This window comes from Sphaerodactylus townsendi, linkage group LG07 (assembly GCF_021028975.2).
Source record: "Sphaerodactylus townsendi isolate TG3544 linkage group LG07, MPM_Stown_v2.3, whole genome shotgun sequence".
Classification (NCBI taxonomy): domain Eukaryota; kingdom Metazoa; phylum Chordata; class Lepidosauria; order Squamata; family Sphaerodactylidae; genus Sphaerodactylus; species Sphaerodactylus townsendi.
The window spans coordinates 26,221,115-26,237,872 of NC_059431.1; the positions used below are offsets into that span (position 1 = coordinate 26,221,115).

A 16,758-nucleotide genomic window follows, 5' to 3' on the forward strand; every position below is an offset into this window, starting at 1 on the left:
TAGATTTGTAAAGATATTTGCCAAAAATAAAAAAAATCATGCGCTATTATATTATTATAATCTATTATATTATTATAGTCTATTAATAGTTTTTAATTTGGGGCCTTTTTCAATATAGCATGAGGATTAATAATAATTTTATGTACATAGTTTCATCATCCTCTTTTACTGCTCCCCACTTTTTTGAAAAATAGTATAAGTAATATGCTTTCCACTTGTCTTGGGATTCTTTAATTGGACTCCTATTCACACAGCTATTTAGCTTTGCCATTACTGCATATTCAGCTAGTTTACTTTCTCTTGGCATAGACATTCTTCTGCTTTCCATTTTGCTGGAAGTATAAATCTAGCTATCGTTATCATATATCAAAACAGTTATTTTGAAATTTTTGGATTTTTTTAGCAGTGTGCCTAATTGCATACATTTGGCATCCATAGTAAATTTAATTTTAAAAATTGTCTGTATTTCAGCATGTGTTTCTGTTTTTTTGCCTTTCTATGCAATCACCTCATGTGGTAGAGAGTACCATCCACTTCTTTGCATTTCCAGCATTTCCCTTTATAATCCTTGTCCATCTTCTTCATATCCTTTCCAGTGATTTGCCACCTGTGAAACATCTTATACCAACTTTCTCTTAAAGTTTGATTGGCTGTAAATTTTATATCCTTCATCCTTAAGGTTTGTCATTGTAGGAGATATTTCTTCTCTAAAATTTTGCATCCAACTTACCATAAATATTTTAACCTGTTCGGTTTCTGTATTAAATTGAAAAAAATAACCCTGCTGCCACCTAAAAAAAGTCCATTGGAAAAAAATGACTTACACCACATGTTTGCAGAGGGCTGTGCTAGGGGGGTTCTTAGGCCAGAAGTCTGATGGAAGATGACTGCTGTTGACCCCACCCCAGCCACGCCCCCCAGCCTGTACCCAGCCACACCAACATCCTCCTTATTGCTGGTGGGGTGAGCAAACACATTTGTATAGTCTTATGCTGCTCCCATAACCTATTCTGAACTAGATTGTAAGTGTTGTTTTGAACTATTTCATATCTGTGTATTTTTAAAGCTTGTGGTTTTTTTTATTGTTTGCCATTCTGGATGCAAAGGCAGCATAGAAATATTATAAATAAATTAAAAGGTAGGTTAGAATGAAAGGAAATGGCTGGTCCACCTGCCTCCAGTGAACTTCCATGGCAAAGTAGGGAAATTTGGGCAAAATGGATCTCCTGGATTCTAGTCCAGCACTGTAACTGCTACATTGCACCTGCATTTTGTGTCCCTGGCAGCTGTCGCAATTGTGTGCTTTGTGAAGAGTGATGACCAAATTTTGAAAGCTTCCTGGTACTCTCAGAATATTGCCATTTTGATTTCATTCTTCCCATGAGAGAAACAAACTCATGAATTGTTACTTTTCCCATCTGTTTCCTCACAGCAAATTGTCCCTACATTCATGTGTTTTTTCAGTGTTATTTTTGCATCTATTGCTAGTCAATAGTGTAAAATCAGGTGAAAGAATCACTGATAACATTAACAGAAACAACACAAACTGAAGTCCATAGGAATGATAACATCATGAAACCATAAAAACAAAAATAGCTTTCTCAACTGACCCAGTGAAGGCTAAACCAAGAACCTTTTCAGTGTAATTTCATCTGTATAGAATTCCTCACAGGTGAGGCTTTTCATCAACTGTGAACACAACCGTTGGTTGCAACAGGATTGGTCATTTTTCTTCTGCCTCATGAAAAGTGTGCTCACTCAGTAGCATTCATAGTCACACCATAAAAAGTTGTTCAATTTTCTTTAAAAATGTCAACTCTTTTTTAAAAAGATCTCAAGAAAAAAGGCCAATGTCCTCACTGGTAGGGAGCAAAAGGCTGAATGTCTGCAAGACTGGTCATCATTGAGAAAAAAATAGTTTCTTAGAGGAAATCAGAAAGCTGTTAATGTTTCCTCCCCATCCCCACCCCCCATGACACCTGCAGCGAGATTAGGATTCCCTTCTGTATACTCTTTGTTTTTAGATCAATAGTCATTTAGAGTGCCAGTCATGTTGTAGCCTTATTAGTGTCTTTGTAGTTTGCCTGGCCAAGGTTCGTAAAGCTTTGAGAAACTGTCAGGGCAAATCAGATGACTTGCTCTGGGCTGGTACGTTTCTCCCTCCACACCCCCTCAAATCACAGCCAGCTTCTGGTATCCCCATAGGGTTTTCAAGGCAAGAGACCAGGCTGCTAAATTCCGCTTCTCCTTCCTGGCCTCAGAAGTGTTGTCAGCTGCACAGAGGTTCCTTTACTTGCTAGGGGATAGCTTCAGGGCTGGGCCCATAGAACACAGGAGCATAGCTGGATTAAGTCCGACTGATGCCTGAAGCACAGTCCAGCCTTGCTACCCCAGACTTTCCATTTGCATGATTCATAATTCAGTTTACTTACAGGCCAAACTGATCAGATTTCACAATTTATATTCACAATATAGCCTGTTTTTTATTTCAAGTATTTAATACTTTATAACAAAAAAGCAATTTATTTGTTAATAACTAGGGCTGGGCAGTAGAAAAATGAAATTTTTCAATAATTTATATTTTAAATTACCATAAGGAAACAATGCAAATAAAAAAATTTAAAGTTACACTGTGATAATATATGTATGTAAATTATATATATATCACAGTTATATATATATCACAATTATATATATATCACAGACATGTCAATCTTTATGCATCTTAGTTAAGGGTATTGTTGCCCTACCCTTCATACCCACATTGTTGAAATATGGATTGCATATTATTATTCCTGCAATATGTACTGGCAAATGCCAACTCTAATATTTGTTTGTGTGTAGCAGAAGTCCAAACCAAAAACAGACCAAGTGCAGAAATGCCTGCTGGCAGAATTAAAACACTAATTGAGTTATTCCAGATAACTAAGGCTGGAAGTCTCATGGACTGTATCTTAATTACCACACCCCACCAAAGAAGTTCACTGACAAAGAACCTGGAGAATTCCCTGATACCAGGCTTAACATTTCCTCTGCCTTTTAGAACCATTTCATTAACAATCATTCTCTTCCTGATCCACTCAAAGCCTCAGCCAAATTTGAATACATGGGCAGAGACTCTAAAGAGTAACTTTGTAAGAGTCATTCAAGATTAACACTGATACAATCAAGAAACAATTGGCTCCATTTTCCCGGTACTTAGACATAATAGATGAGCCATTGATTAGCTCAAACCAGCAATCCCAGCATGGAAATCCCAAAAGATCCAGGAAAACGAAACTGAAACTTACTAGCTCCCGCCCCACACTGCGCAAAGGGGTATAAAAGTACCATTTACCCTAGACTCAGTGCTCTTTACTGGCTAAACCTCTCTTGGTATAGTTGGTTTGAGACATGATATCATCCTCTGCTTGGATTCCCATGCTGGCATAGGAACCCTTTCCTTCTTCAAGACTTCTTCAGCTGAACTTAGGTAACGTCTAGTCCCCGTTGCTTCCCTTCCCCAATCTATCATCCAAACCTATTTTTCCTCCCTGATTATATCTCATAGGAACTGTGTGTATACTTCTCCATGTCTCACTGTATGAATGTTTGCAACAAAAACTTATAAAAATATTTAAACTACAATTTGGTCTCTTGTGCATTCTCTGAGGAACGTTTTAAAAGCCAATTCTGGTATAGCTGTCTAAAAGATCCCACCTAGTCTGCCTCTCGCACTGCCAAGCTGAGTTATTCCCCACTGCTACTTTAAAAATATTCTAACTGTTAAGCTAGGTAACAGAATTGGCTGTGTTTCTGTCTGTAAGATATGCATCTATGTGCCAGAGGACTGTGGGACCCTAGTTCACCTGAACTTGAACTAACTTTTTGTAATGGTGGTGGTGTCCCTTTTTCAGCCATGGTAATTTTTGTGTGGTGGTGGTGCCCTTTTTTTGGTTTCTGTGGTGGTGCCCTTTCCCCTTGGTTCCCTGAGCACATGCTTATTATGCTTAATGGTTAATCCAAAGCTGCCGAGGGGTCAAAACTACTGTAACTAATTTGAGGCCTTTAGTTCAGGTTGTCACCTGAAGCATACAAACATCATCGACTACAGAGGTAATAAACACTTTTTGTCTAGTGTGCCATGGTACAGTGAATTGGATAGTGTGAAGCTTCATCTGGTGCCTAATTCAACGTAACACAGCAGATGAGATAAATCAAAGGTGTAACGTTATATTGGACTTGAAAGATGATGGCTCTTCTAAAGCAATCTCTGTGAAAATATTTCAGGGCTGTAGCCATCAGGCAGACATTGAGCTTAAAAAATAGTCCTGCAAAAAGAAACTACTGAAAGCTTTTTTTTTAAAGGAAGAGTAGTTGATGCAGCCCTGGTGTGACAATTTCCTCCAGCGGAATCCTCTTTTATTTGTTTCCTATGTCATTAGGTGCAATTTTTGTTCTGTTCTGTTTTCATTTCTGCTGAGCATCTGACTTTTTGAAGAGAGTAAGATGCATTCCTTGGCCACCCTTGTGACAACGAAAGGCATAAAGAAGAGTGCAGTGGTAGCACATTCAGTGGTTTCTGGCATAATGTTCTTCAAAGAAAAAAGCAAAAGCAGTATTTTACAAACGGCTGAGCACTGGAAACTCAGATGGTTATCTGAATCCTGGGCAAACGTAAAAGTGTTGTGAATGAAGAAAACTATAAATCCTGAACATGCAAGAATTGCATGAGAGGAACTGTTCTCCTAGTTTTGTTCTTCTGACTGCTCCAGAGTCCAACAAGCTTCAAGAAACAGTTCATAAAATGCAGCTGGTTGGAAAACGTACTAGTCTGATCAGGCTAGAAGGTAAAAAGCCTTGACAAGCACCTGTGCTTTCCAGGATGCTGGGCCTCCTTTCCCTGGCTGCCAGGTATGTCTTAGGAGAAAGGGAAAGAAAAATGCACCACAGGAAGAGGAAGGCTGCAAATTTTGGGAGACGGTTTCCCCTTGTTTTCTTTCAGCATATCATTTGGAATGCGATAGGGATGAATCTTAGAATGAGCTTGGGGTTACAATTGGTTTCTCACAATTTTTGGACAATAAATAATTTTACCTGTGTTCATTCTGAAGCCGGAGGACTAAGGCACCCATCACAGGATGATTGTGATGCTCTACATGTACCTGGAACAGTCTGCACAGTACATGAGCCTTGCTGTAAGGGTGACAGGTGTTTTGCTGGTGGGATGTAAATGTCACTGCAAATCACACACAGATTGTCTTGTTTTCTCCCCCTTCCCTTTCTGTGTTTTAGCCTACTGTGTGTGAGCGGGAGCTGTGTGTGTTTGCTTTCCAAACTCTAGGAGTGATGAACGAAGCTGCGGATGAAATTGCAACAGGGGCTCAGGTAAAGTGTAATGCATACATGTACATACATACATACGGGTGATGCTTGTGTCCTCTGCCCAGTTATTGTGTGTGCATGCGTTTTGCTGTCATGCCACAACTGACTTATGGAAACCTCACAGAGTTTTCAAGGCAAGAGAGGTTCAGAGGTATTTTATGTATGATTTTAGGCTTTATGTCATTGTAAGCTGCTTTGAGCCCTGTGGGGTAGGGCAAGGTATAAATATAAAAATAAATAAATAAATAAATTGTGTACCTCTGCCTCATGCCCCTGGTATTCCTTCCAAATATTTGCCAGGGTCGAGGCTGAGTGTGTGTGACTGGCTCAAGGTCACCAAGCAAATCTCCATCGTCGAATGGGGATTCGAACCTGATCCCGGATCCTAGTCCAACACTTGAACCACTACACCAGGGGTCTGCAACCTGCGGCTCTCCAGATGTTCATGGATCTCAAATCCCATCATCCCCTTCCCTGAACATCTGGAGAGCCGCAGGTTGCAGACCCCTGCAGTACACCATGCTGGCTATCACCCAGTTATTGCCAACATTTTATTGTGTTGTTGTATGACATTTTAATTTTGCCTGAGGAATCCAAAACCCAGATATCAGTGGTTTTATTAGTTTGAGCTTTAATAGAAGTGCTTAGATTTCAACCAATAATTGCTTGGGTTCAAATTTTTATTTCATTTTTTGAAGAACTTTACACGTACACATCAACCCCAATTCCGTCACAGGTAATTCTCATGAATTCTCTTCCCGCTGACCAACAAAAATGCCAGGGCTTGTTTAATCACCAAACACAAGTTTGTGGTTCACTCATCTGGTGGCAAGATTAGTGTCATACAAAAGCTCATCCTGAATCCACTTGAACTGGGTTAAAATTGATTACTGGCTACTTGAAGTCAGGACAGGGGCACAGTGACCATTTAGTTGACAGGGGAAAGTTCCTAGTGGGCCACTCTCCTGGAGAGGCATTAGCAACCGAGATCAATCAGTGGGGCACCCAAATACAACTTGTCCTTTCCCTGTGCATGCCTTTTTTTCTACCGGCCAGTCTCATTGCCCCCAGCCAACCAAGGCCATGGAATAATCTTAAATACACATGACTACATTGCCTAGAAGAGGGAAAGAGGAAGTATATGGGAAGGTAGATAAGGGGGGTGCCCCCTGGAAGTCCTCATGAAAGTCCTCTCCACTGTGCACCTGGACCCATCCACCACAACAGAACTGGACCTGACTTGGCATCCAGCATTGCACAATGTGCCATGGAATCTGCCAGGGGGAGGGAAGGAGGTAAAATTCAAGACCGGTGATGGGGTAAGATAAAGGTATTTTTGCTGATGGGTGGTAAAGAGAGAAGCAAGCAGGAAAAGGTGAGAAGATACAGAGACTTCCAGAGAAGAGAAACAGAAAATACTTGGGGGGGGGATGATATGCAAGTCCTTGCAGGTCCCCCGATTGTTATATCTAATAGGCATTAGTGGGTGAGGACCTGTGCCCACCACCACTTTTGATATGATTGTGAGGATCCACATTTGAAGACGCAAATCTTCCTCCATTGCAGCTGGTCTGTACCTTCAGTTTCTGTTTTCAGTCAGTCTTTTGCTAAGCTTCAATGCAAACACCGCTGGCCTTATTCTAATTCAGACTTAATTACCTTGGCAAGGTCTGTTCTAGGATTCCACTGGGTGAGTTGGCTGAAGCATCCAGGTCACCTTAGAAAGCTGCTTTCCTGTACTTGTCTAGAACTGCCCAGCGGTTTCTTGGCTGAACGGGGATTTAAATTCATGCTTTGTAGCAATAAATTCTACATTATGCCCTGTGGATCACTGGCAACTAGATTATTCATTCATGCCAAGTGAGCAGAGGAAGAAAAAGGAAGCAGCTCAGATCTGCTTCCACTATGTGATGCTTTTCACTTTAATTTCTGTTCTCAAAATAACATTTTTTTAAAAAAATGAATTCCTCTGGAAATCTTAGCATAAAGATTTTAGCATTTTTTTTCTTGGCATGAATCAGAGTCCATCTGAAATGGTAGGCAGAACCGAAGGGACATGTTAATCAAAAGCTCTCTTATATTTTTTAACTATTGGAGTGAACCTTTTTAAATTGAAGAACGGTTGTCAGAAAGACGGAAGGATTATGCAAATAATACTTGAATTTCAAGCCGTGTCATTAAATAATAATATGTTTGTGATATTGAATTTCAGTGTTCGTCAATATTCCTTAGCAAAAAGTGCTTGCTACGATACAATTAATCGAAATCCCTTTCTAGCATGCGAATAAGTGGAAAAAATAGGGGTTTTTTTAAAAAAAGAAAAGTCTTCATTTTCTGAATTTTTCTGATAACAGATCCGTAAGCGTGTCAGCCATTTTGCTAATTAAGTTTTTGAATTAAGTTTTTTTAGATCAGTAGTAATTTAGAGTGCCAGTCGTGTTGTAGCACAGCTGCACCACCTCCAATGGAGTTCCGGGCAGCACAGCAAGCAATGGGAAAAAGGGGAGCCTAGAAAACTCCATATAAAACTCCATGCCTAGAAAACTCCATATAAAACTCCATGTTTAGAAAACTCCATATAAAAAAGTCAGAGGGCTGCATTGGAGATATTCCCAGGCTGAAAGGTCTTTGGAAGCTGACTATACTCAGCTCCCACCTGGGAATGCCCCTAGTCCACCATCCCAGCTGTGGTGCCCTTTTACACCAGTGTAGCTCCAAGGTGGCAACTTCTTTCAAGTCGGGCACTGAAGAGTTGCAGAGTGCCTACCTGCTGGTATGTTCGTCCTCTCCACCAGTATATTTGCCCCTTAAGCCAGGCGGTTGGACTCCTTTCATCCCCCTGCCCTCTGGATTGGATGGTTATAGTCTTCCTTCCTCAGAGGGACTCAAGGTGGATTACATATACTGAGTCAATACAATCAACAAAATGGAGCATTCAATAAACATGGCATTAGGATATTAGAAGTCTGGAACCTAGATCACCTAACCCTTGGTGTAATACAATATTACTGTCTAACTATCTGTTATGGTGACGGAACAATTCAGAAGGGTGGCAGCCTCCTCCTTAGCCAAGCTTCCAAGGCAGCAGAGGGCTCTGTGCCCTGCTGCTGGGCTTCCAGTACAACATCCCCCGATATGCTGAAATAGGCATTTGGCACACAGCGGCTAAGAATCAGTGATGAACATCAATGATATTGTATTGTCGAAGGCTTTCACGGCCGGTTTCAACTGGTTCTGGTGGGTTTTCTGGGCTATGTGGCCATGATCCTTAATATGGGTCTGAATGCTGCATTTTGTGGTTCCTATGTAGACCCTGTAGCTGTGGAAAAGTCTACATAGGAACCACAAAACACAGCATTCAGACCAGTATTAAGGAACACGAAAGACACTGTCGGCTTAACCATCCTGAAAAATCTGCAGTTGCAGATCATGGGTTAAACAAAACTGGACATAATATTTTATTTGAGAACACTGAAATTCTGGACAATTCAGAAGCTTACTATGTCAGACTGCACAGGGAGGCCATTGAAATTCACAAACACCAGGACTTCAAAAATTAGCAAAGCCTGGCTCCCAGTACTTAAAAAATAGACTGATAACCCCACCTGCAATACAATGCACTCAACCACACCATTGCATAGCAAGTTCTACCCAAACACTTAATTATTGGTTCCCCACCCTGGAACATGCACAATATACCACACTAAAGTTTCCCTTCTACACACAGTAAAAAACACTTTTCTCTGTGATACACCTCTGAAGATGCCAGCCACAGATGCAGGCGAAACGTTAGGAACAAAATCCACCAGACCACTGCCACACAGCCCGGAAAACCCAACAGAACCAATCAATGATATTGTTTCCTGCAAAATTATTTACGCATGTTTGTGTGTTTTATTTTCTAGGTTGTAGACTTGCTGGTGTCCATGTGTCGCTCTGCATTAGATTCACCTAGGAAAGTTGTCATTTTTGAGCCATATCCTTCTGTCGTTGATCCAAATGACTCTCAGATGCTGGCTTTTAATCCCAGGGTATTTGCATTCACCATTATCTGCTTTATGTTCATCAAACTTTAAAAACAAAGAACATTATAGGTTTTGTTTTGTGTGCAGTAAACATAACAGTGCACCTTATGACCACCAATTCCAATTCCTCTTGCAAGTACTATGGATAAGAGCTTTTATAACCACAATCCAAAATGTATGAACGGGGACCCGGTTTGTGTGTATGTAAAGTCCCATCAAGCTAAAGCCAACATATGGCAACCCAGTAGAGTTTCAAGTCAAAAGACTAACAGAGGTGCTTTGGCATTTCCTTCCTCTGCATAGTGACCCTGTTATTCCTTGGCGGCCTCCCATCCAAGTACTAGCCAACTCTGCTTCGCTTCTGAGATCTGATGAGATCAGGCTATTCCAGACCATACAGGTTAGGGCAAGACCCAGTTTAAGACAATCTGAAATTCTGAATAGTTACACACAGTCAAAGCCTGGCCCTTAATATTTCTTGAGGGTATAAAAAGCACCATTATGCAAAGTTAGATCATTACAATCCAGTCCAAAGGCTGGGGGCAGCCAGGTGCTGCTGGGCCCCACCTTGCCTCCTCTAGAGGGCTTTTTGGTGGTGCAGGGAGCCAAAAAAATCCCTTCCCACTACCAAAAAGCCTCCCATTGGGCTCAGTGGGCATACACAACCGCAAAAGGGTGGCATAGGTCCAAACCCCAGGTCACACCTCCAGAACACCCCTGTGATTTGCCCCTCCACTGGGGTAAGTACCTGGGGAGGGCAAATTCCAACATTGGCCTGCTCTATTTCCCAGTGGCAAACCCCCCTTCCCAATTGGACCATTCATTTTTCAAGAATTCTGAGAGGCAGGAACAGCTATTCAAGCTCCTCAACTAAACTCTAGATCAGATCTGGTAAACATTTTAAATTGATTATGCAATAAACTGAACAGGAATCCTTATACGTGGAAGTGATTTGTCCTGCCACTGAACGATCACCCCTTCCAAAACCTGTTACTATTACAAATGTAGCCTTGTAAAATATTGCTAATATCAAGCTATAGAAATGGCCACCAAAAAGATGGGAATGTGTCTAGAGCAGCTGTGCTCATTCTTTGGTCTTTATTCGACTGAGCTACCTGCAGCAGAACTGTACCCTTCTATGCCCACTTTTATCAACAGGCTTAGAATAGTATGACTCTCTTAGGATTGCCCTGCACATCTGTTGAATGTGGAAGTCTTGCCTTTCTTTAGTGCGAAGTACGTTGGTTGCTAGCATATAAATAGGTTTGACACAAAAGTCAAGATTGGAGTAATAGTTGTTGTCACTCACAATGACATTTATAGCTTCCTAAAGGAAGAGAAAGCAGCAATATAACAATTCACTGCTCCTAGAAGGAAAAAGCATTGGGAGGCTGTCTTCCAAGCAAGAGTCTTCAAATTCCGTAAATGGGTTGGGTCTTACAAAAAAATCTGCTAATGGAAGAATGAAAGAGTTTTCTCAATTTTTCTCCAATTTTTATCCAAACCCCCATTTTGTTCCTTAAAGTCCTGTTTCACTGGCAAAAATTCCTCTGTCAGCAGAAATTACTGTGGGATCCAGCCTATTATTATTACCATCCATTTCAGCTCAGCAGCTATTACTTGCTCGTGCATGCCAGCACAGTGGATAAGGTGATAGATGAATTTGCAGATGCATAAGAGATTGTAGTAGAACATTATTATAAGTCTTAGACGCATGTAAAAAAGACACTGTGTAAGGACATCTGGACAAATTATAATATTTGGGGGACAAAAATGTTGTCATTTGTTTCATTGTAGAAGAAGAATTATGACCGAGTCATGAAAGCACTGGACAGTATTACTTCTATAAGAGAAATGACACAGGTAAGCATAAAACTCGTTTTGTTCCCTAACGGGTAGGAAGACGCACATGGTGATGATTTTCATAGCATTGTTTGTAAACTTGTGTTTTTTATTGTGTTTTTAAATAGAGATCTGACATGAAAGCCCATCAGACTTGGCAAACCTGGCAAACACCAACATAAAATCAGTGAACCAGAAGTCAGGCACATAAAGCTTGCAAAGACCCACTGAAATAAGCAAAGCTGTTCATTTCATGGAGGAAGGGTAGAGGTTGAAGGACTAATATGAGGAATCAGTGGCACGGAACACTGATCAGTTACTACCAGTTTCATACATTTTGCTTACTTCAAAAAATACACTGTCACAGCCAAACCTACTTATTCTCAAAAATGTTGTGACCATCTGTGTAATGATGGCTTAAAAAAAGTTAAAAGTAAACTATATAAATTCACTACAATTATTCTACTCCACAGTTTTTAAAAGTAGAAATGTAAAAGGAATATAATCAACCCATGTCACACAACTGCAAAGTATCCAGTTAAATGTGCTCATGTTTCTTGGGAAATAGTGTAGATTGTTTTATTGCTAAATCCAATATCCTTTCTTTTCAAAAGTCTATATGTGTTATAGAACTGGATTTCCAAGACTGCAGGACTAGTCTTTTGGCTATCACTATCACCCATAAAATCCATTATTTATTCATTATGGGTTTTTTTACAAAATTTGTGTCCGGCCTTTCTGACCTTACAAGGTCTATCAAGGCAGATGACAACTTAAAACATACATGATTATATGTACAGTGGAACCTCGGTTAACGTTGCCCTCTGAGGTCACCAGTTTCGGTGTTCGCTGGTCGGGCCCCGCTGTTTTGTTGCCTCGGTGATCATCGGTTACCTCGGATCGCATGCGCAAATGGCGTACCTTGGACTACGCCTATTTCGGTTTTCAACGCATGATTCTGAACGAATCACAGGCGAAAACCGAGGTTCCACAGTATGTAATTTCTTCTCCTTTCTGAGCAAATCATCAGATGGGAATAGACCCAATAATTCATGTGCTGCTAACAGATGTAAATGCATACCTTAAGTAAAGTTTTTCTACTTTTTCACTTCACCTAGCAATAGGGCTTTCACAGGGCAGGACTACATCATATGTAGTAGGGGCACCTCTTTTCTTACTGCAATCCTTTGATACTAAGCCTGACTTCACCAAACTGACAAGTCCAATATACTCAGAGGACTAGTTTGTGTTGATGTTTGTTTAATATTTCCCAAGGTTTCTTTCCACTGATGGCTTCTTTATTATAAGCTGACTCACTTCAATGAAATGGGGGAATTGCTGTTTCTCAGCACAAATCAGGGGTGGATGTGCTCTTTGCAGACACAAATATAGAGCTTGGGCTGGGTAGCAAAGCAGCCTGTGGTGGAATTACAAGAGGAAACTGGAATGCCCAAGTTTTCTCTCTTGCAAATCAAGTCCCTTTGACCCTAATTTGTGCAGAGGCAGCAGCAGCCAATTATTAAAAAACACAAGGTTAAGCTGGAATGTGGAGTTTTGCCCTCTGCTTAGGGTCTCCTAGGTTTGCAGAACCCTACATTTTATTTATAGCTTGTCCTATATGTTAATTTGCTCTACAGCCAGCCCTTGGCTAATAAATATTGAATGTTTTTTAAAGGAAACTGCCTTTAAACATTTTTTGATCCTTTGGGGGAAATGGGTATTCTCAGTGCTGCATAGATGCCCCCCCAAAAGATGTTGGTTTTCTTGCTGCCTGTGAATTCTTCCTAAGATGAATTGGTAGACTTTATTGCAGCATTTCAGGAGTAGGAGGGGCCAAACTAGCTTCAATTAGATTTCAGAACATCTCTTGACTAATAATAATACTATAATTAATCACTGTTATTATTTCTCAGGCACCTTATTTAGAAATAAAAAAGCAGATGGACAAACAAGATCCCCTTGCTCATCCTCTTCTACAATGGTAAGAACTTCTTAGATAATATGCCAGCTGTTTAAAAATGCACATAATTCTGAAGAGTTATGATTCACTAGCTGATTCACACTGTTGCTTAATATGGAGACCAATTAGATCCCTGTGGCATTCGAAGGTAATCCTCCCATTCCCTTCCTCACTGGATACACAAAGTGTATCCCCACCCTTGTTCACTGTTACTAGAGAAATTGTTGCTTGAACTCTGCGCATGTCCTGAAACAACTGAATCACCTTCTACCTGTAAGATCTTACTGTGTTATGCAGAGAGGAAGTCTTATTATTTTCTTGTGACACTGAGCTGCATTACTGTGTGTCACTGTGTTTTAAGCCTGCATTTATTTTGCAACTTCTTCAATAAAGCTACGATTAATTTTTGCATTCTGATTGAGACCCACCTGTTTGGGAATGCTGCAACTGAAAGGCAAATTCATCATTGTGCATGGACAAGGATCCTGTGTGTTGGATCCAACAGCTTTTCCACTGGTGAAAAAGAGTGCTGCGGTCTCCTCCAACCACCAGAAATGTTATGCTGACAATCATAGGACTTTTATGGACAAAAGCCTTATAGGGCACACACTGTAATAAGAGGAGGGCTGGTCAGAATGGAGGTGGGATAAAATCCACATTACTTTTTGGCCAGCTGATACCAATTTCAAGATGAGAGAGAGATTATTTTGGGGTATTTTGGTCATATGGACTGAAGGGTATGAAGCGATGACAACCATCAGTGACTTTTCTGTTTGGTTCCAAATGTTTCTTTATGTTTTACAGGGTTATTTCAAGTAATAGATCACATATTGTGAAGCTACCTGTGAACAGGGTAAGTGTGAGATATCCGAAAAACAAGCGATTCTTGAATTTGACTTTTTGATGATGACACTTTCATGTGACACGAATAAACTTTCTTCAGTCACTGCTTTCAAGTGAGAAACATCAGAAAAAAACATTTTGGGGTGGTCCTTCCTATGACCCAACTTTGATAAGGTTACTAAAGTCATGAAGAAGCCTGTTGGTTTGAACTCAACCTACTGTGAATGTATTACACAATCCCCTCAGTTGTTGGCCTGAGTTTACATCTCTTTAATACTCTTCAGAATAACTTTTCAGATGGGAAATCAATTGACTTTTGATGACACAGCTCTGTATTATAGCAGAGGTGTTCACTTGGGCATGTAAGATCCAATTTGTTTTGATGGATATTGATAACTAACTCTTGCTGCTGATTTGCACCAAGCATTTTCCATGTGGTTATTAGAGATCTCTCTTTTCTTTCTGAGCCACATTTATGGCTCTGCCCTTGAGCATAATGCATTCCAATCGTTGTCTAATAACCCAGGGTGAAGGAGACATGATTGGATGAATGCCTGACACCATAACAACATTTATTTCTGTTGACTGATTGTGTGACCAGGGAACTTTTAATAGTGCATAAAGAAACAGCACAGTAATTTGTACCAGGGTATTTTGGTTTACATCTGGTGGTCTTCAAGCAGACATGCATGAAGTCATCAAGTGTGTGTGTGTCAATCAATTATATTACTTTCCAAATTATTATTGGGTTAACCCAGAATATCATGATACAAACTAGCATGTGTGTGTGTGTGTGTGTGTGTGTGTGTGTGTTGATAAATCTGCATCAGCATTCACAAACACACACACATTTGATGACTTCATGCATGTCTGCTTGAAGACCACCAGATGTAAACTGAAATACCCTGGTGCAAATTACTAGTTCCCAAATTATTGTGCTGTTTCTTTAGGTACTATTAAAGACAGAGTGTATAACAGACTTCTCTCTGTGATACACCTCTGAAGATGCCAGCCACAGATGCAGGCAAAATGTTATGAACAAGATACACCAGACTACAGCCATACAGCCTGGAAAACTCACAACAACCAGCTGCATTAAAAAAATTTTGTACTGGTTCTGTGAGCCTCCCACTCCATTATATTAGTCATGTGGTAACAATATGTGTTCACTTTTAGCAAGGTCCAAATAATACATAATTGAATTCCTGTAACTGGAGCTCCAGAAGTTTTATTGAGCATTGACAAGCATTTGCAGAAATGCCAAAAAGGATCAAAGTTGTGGCATTAGGAAGGGTGGGCTCTCTACCAATTGCATTAGAAAATGCTGCTCCTTGCAACTCATTGAAATCATATGAAATAAGACAGATCCCCGTATCATGCCTGTGGTTTTCTCCTTCTGGGACTTAAGGGAGAAGAGGGAGCCATTTTTAACTGGAGCAATGGCATGGAGAGACAAGTTCACTTCCCCCATGATCCTAATTCATATTGGTGATGCACAGACACTTTTGTGAAGTTTGGCTCTAACCCCCACACGTGCCAGAAGCTCTGACAAGAAGGTTGCCCAGATTATTGAAAGGCAGTACTAGGTGTTGATAGGTGAATCCTTCTGGGAGCAACCACATGATTTTCACCAGTTATTGACAGTCCAACTGTGGAGTGATTCCAAAGGCTAGGTTGTCCTGTTGCAGTCTGCCACAGGGATCCTAGTTGCTTTGTTGGAGGCTGGGGAAATTCTACTGGTCGTAAAGTGCAGTACGTAGCACAGTTAGACCTTCTAAGCTCATTGATTGTTCCTGTTGAGCTAGAAAGCAAGTAGGCTGCTATGAATGTCTTTACATGCACTTTATGAAACTTTTTAATGGAACTGATGGCATCCTCCACAGAAGCAGATAAATCTCCTTCCCCATTGACAGGGTCATGTCACTGCTGATCATAGTTCTCTTGCAGCCAACATCAGCTGTTCAATTCACCCCAATAAACTAATTTTAACATTCTGGCCTGTTTTTGTATTTCATAAGATCTTTGAGGTATGGGTCTTCAAGAGATAGTTCTTTTCATGAGATAGTTTTAAAAGTTGTGTTTAACTAGCATACTGAGTTAGAAGGACAGATGAGAGGGAAAAGTTACCTCACGTGTACTGTTTTGTAACTTTGGCTTTTATAAATCTGTGTTTGCAAGGTTTGTACCTGCCAAAGTTGCAAGTTGTTTCACCCCAACTTCAGATTTCATGTCCCACAAAAAATAGGTTCCAGATAAGTTAGAGTCATTGGTGAAATTTAATGTTTGTAAATGAGAAAATACTTATAGTGTTTAGCTGAAAAGCTTTAATTTCTCATTCAGATTCAGAATGGTAAAATATGTGTTAACAGTTTGTATTTCTCTCTTTTAAGTCTCAAACACTGATGAATTTTAGGGGGTCTTTTAAGCCTTGCAGTAAGAGAGGAATCTCATTTTGAAAATAACCAGACAACCATTGGATGTTCTTAACTCCTTATTTTCTTTATTAAGATAACAGATTCTGTGCCATTCATACAGGAAGACTTGTGGCATCAAGATTAGCCCAGTAATTTCTCTGTTGCTGAATTCATCATCTAAATTTTAAAAAACCACCTCTTAAAACAAAAAAAACCTTATCTCTTAAAACTCAAGAATCCTTCATTGCAATGCTAATCCTGCTCAATATAAGATTACAATTAATAAACTCCCCAAATAACAAGCAAAATG

The 16,758-nt window shown here is 40.2% G+C and overlaps 1 protein-coding gene across 1 annotated transcript in view; it reads left to right on the top strand.

The window, feature by feature from the left end:
* The window catches only part of PARP8 (poly(ADP-ribose) polymerase family member 8), a 54,296-nt gene that overhangs the window by 25,857 nt on the left and 11,681 nt on the right, over positions 1-16,758 (top strand). Inside the window, exons 9-13 of the mRNA XM_048503530.1 lie at positions 5,275-5,367; positions 9,270-9,395; positions 11,187-11,252; positions 13,145-13,212; positions 13,996-14,044. Of these exons, the coding sequence (XP_048359487.1) occupies positions 5,275-5,367; positions 9,270-9,395; positions 11,187-11,252; positions 13,145-13,212; positions 13,996-14,044 (402 nt within the window). The remainder of the gene's footprint in view (positions 1-5,274; positions 5,368-9,269; positions 9,396-11,186; positions 11,253-13,144; positions 13,213-13,995; positions 14,045-16,758) is intronic.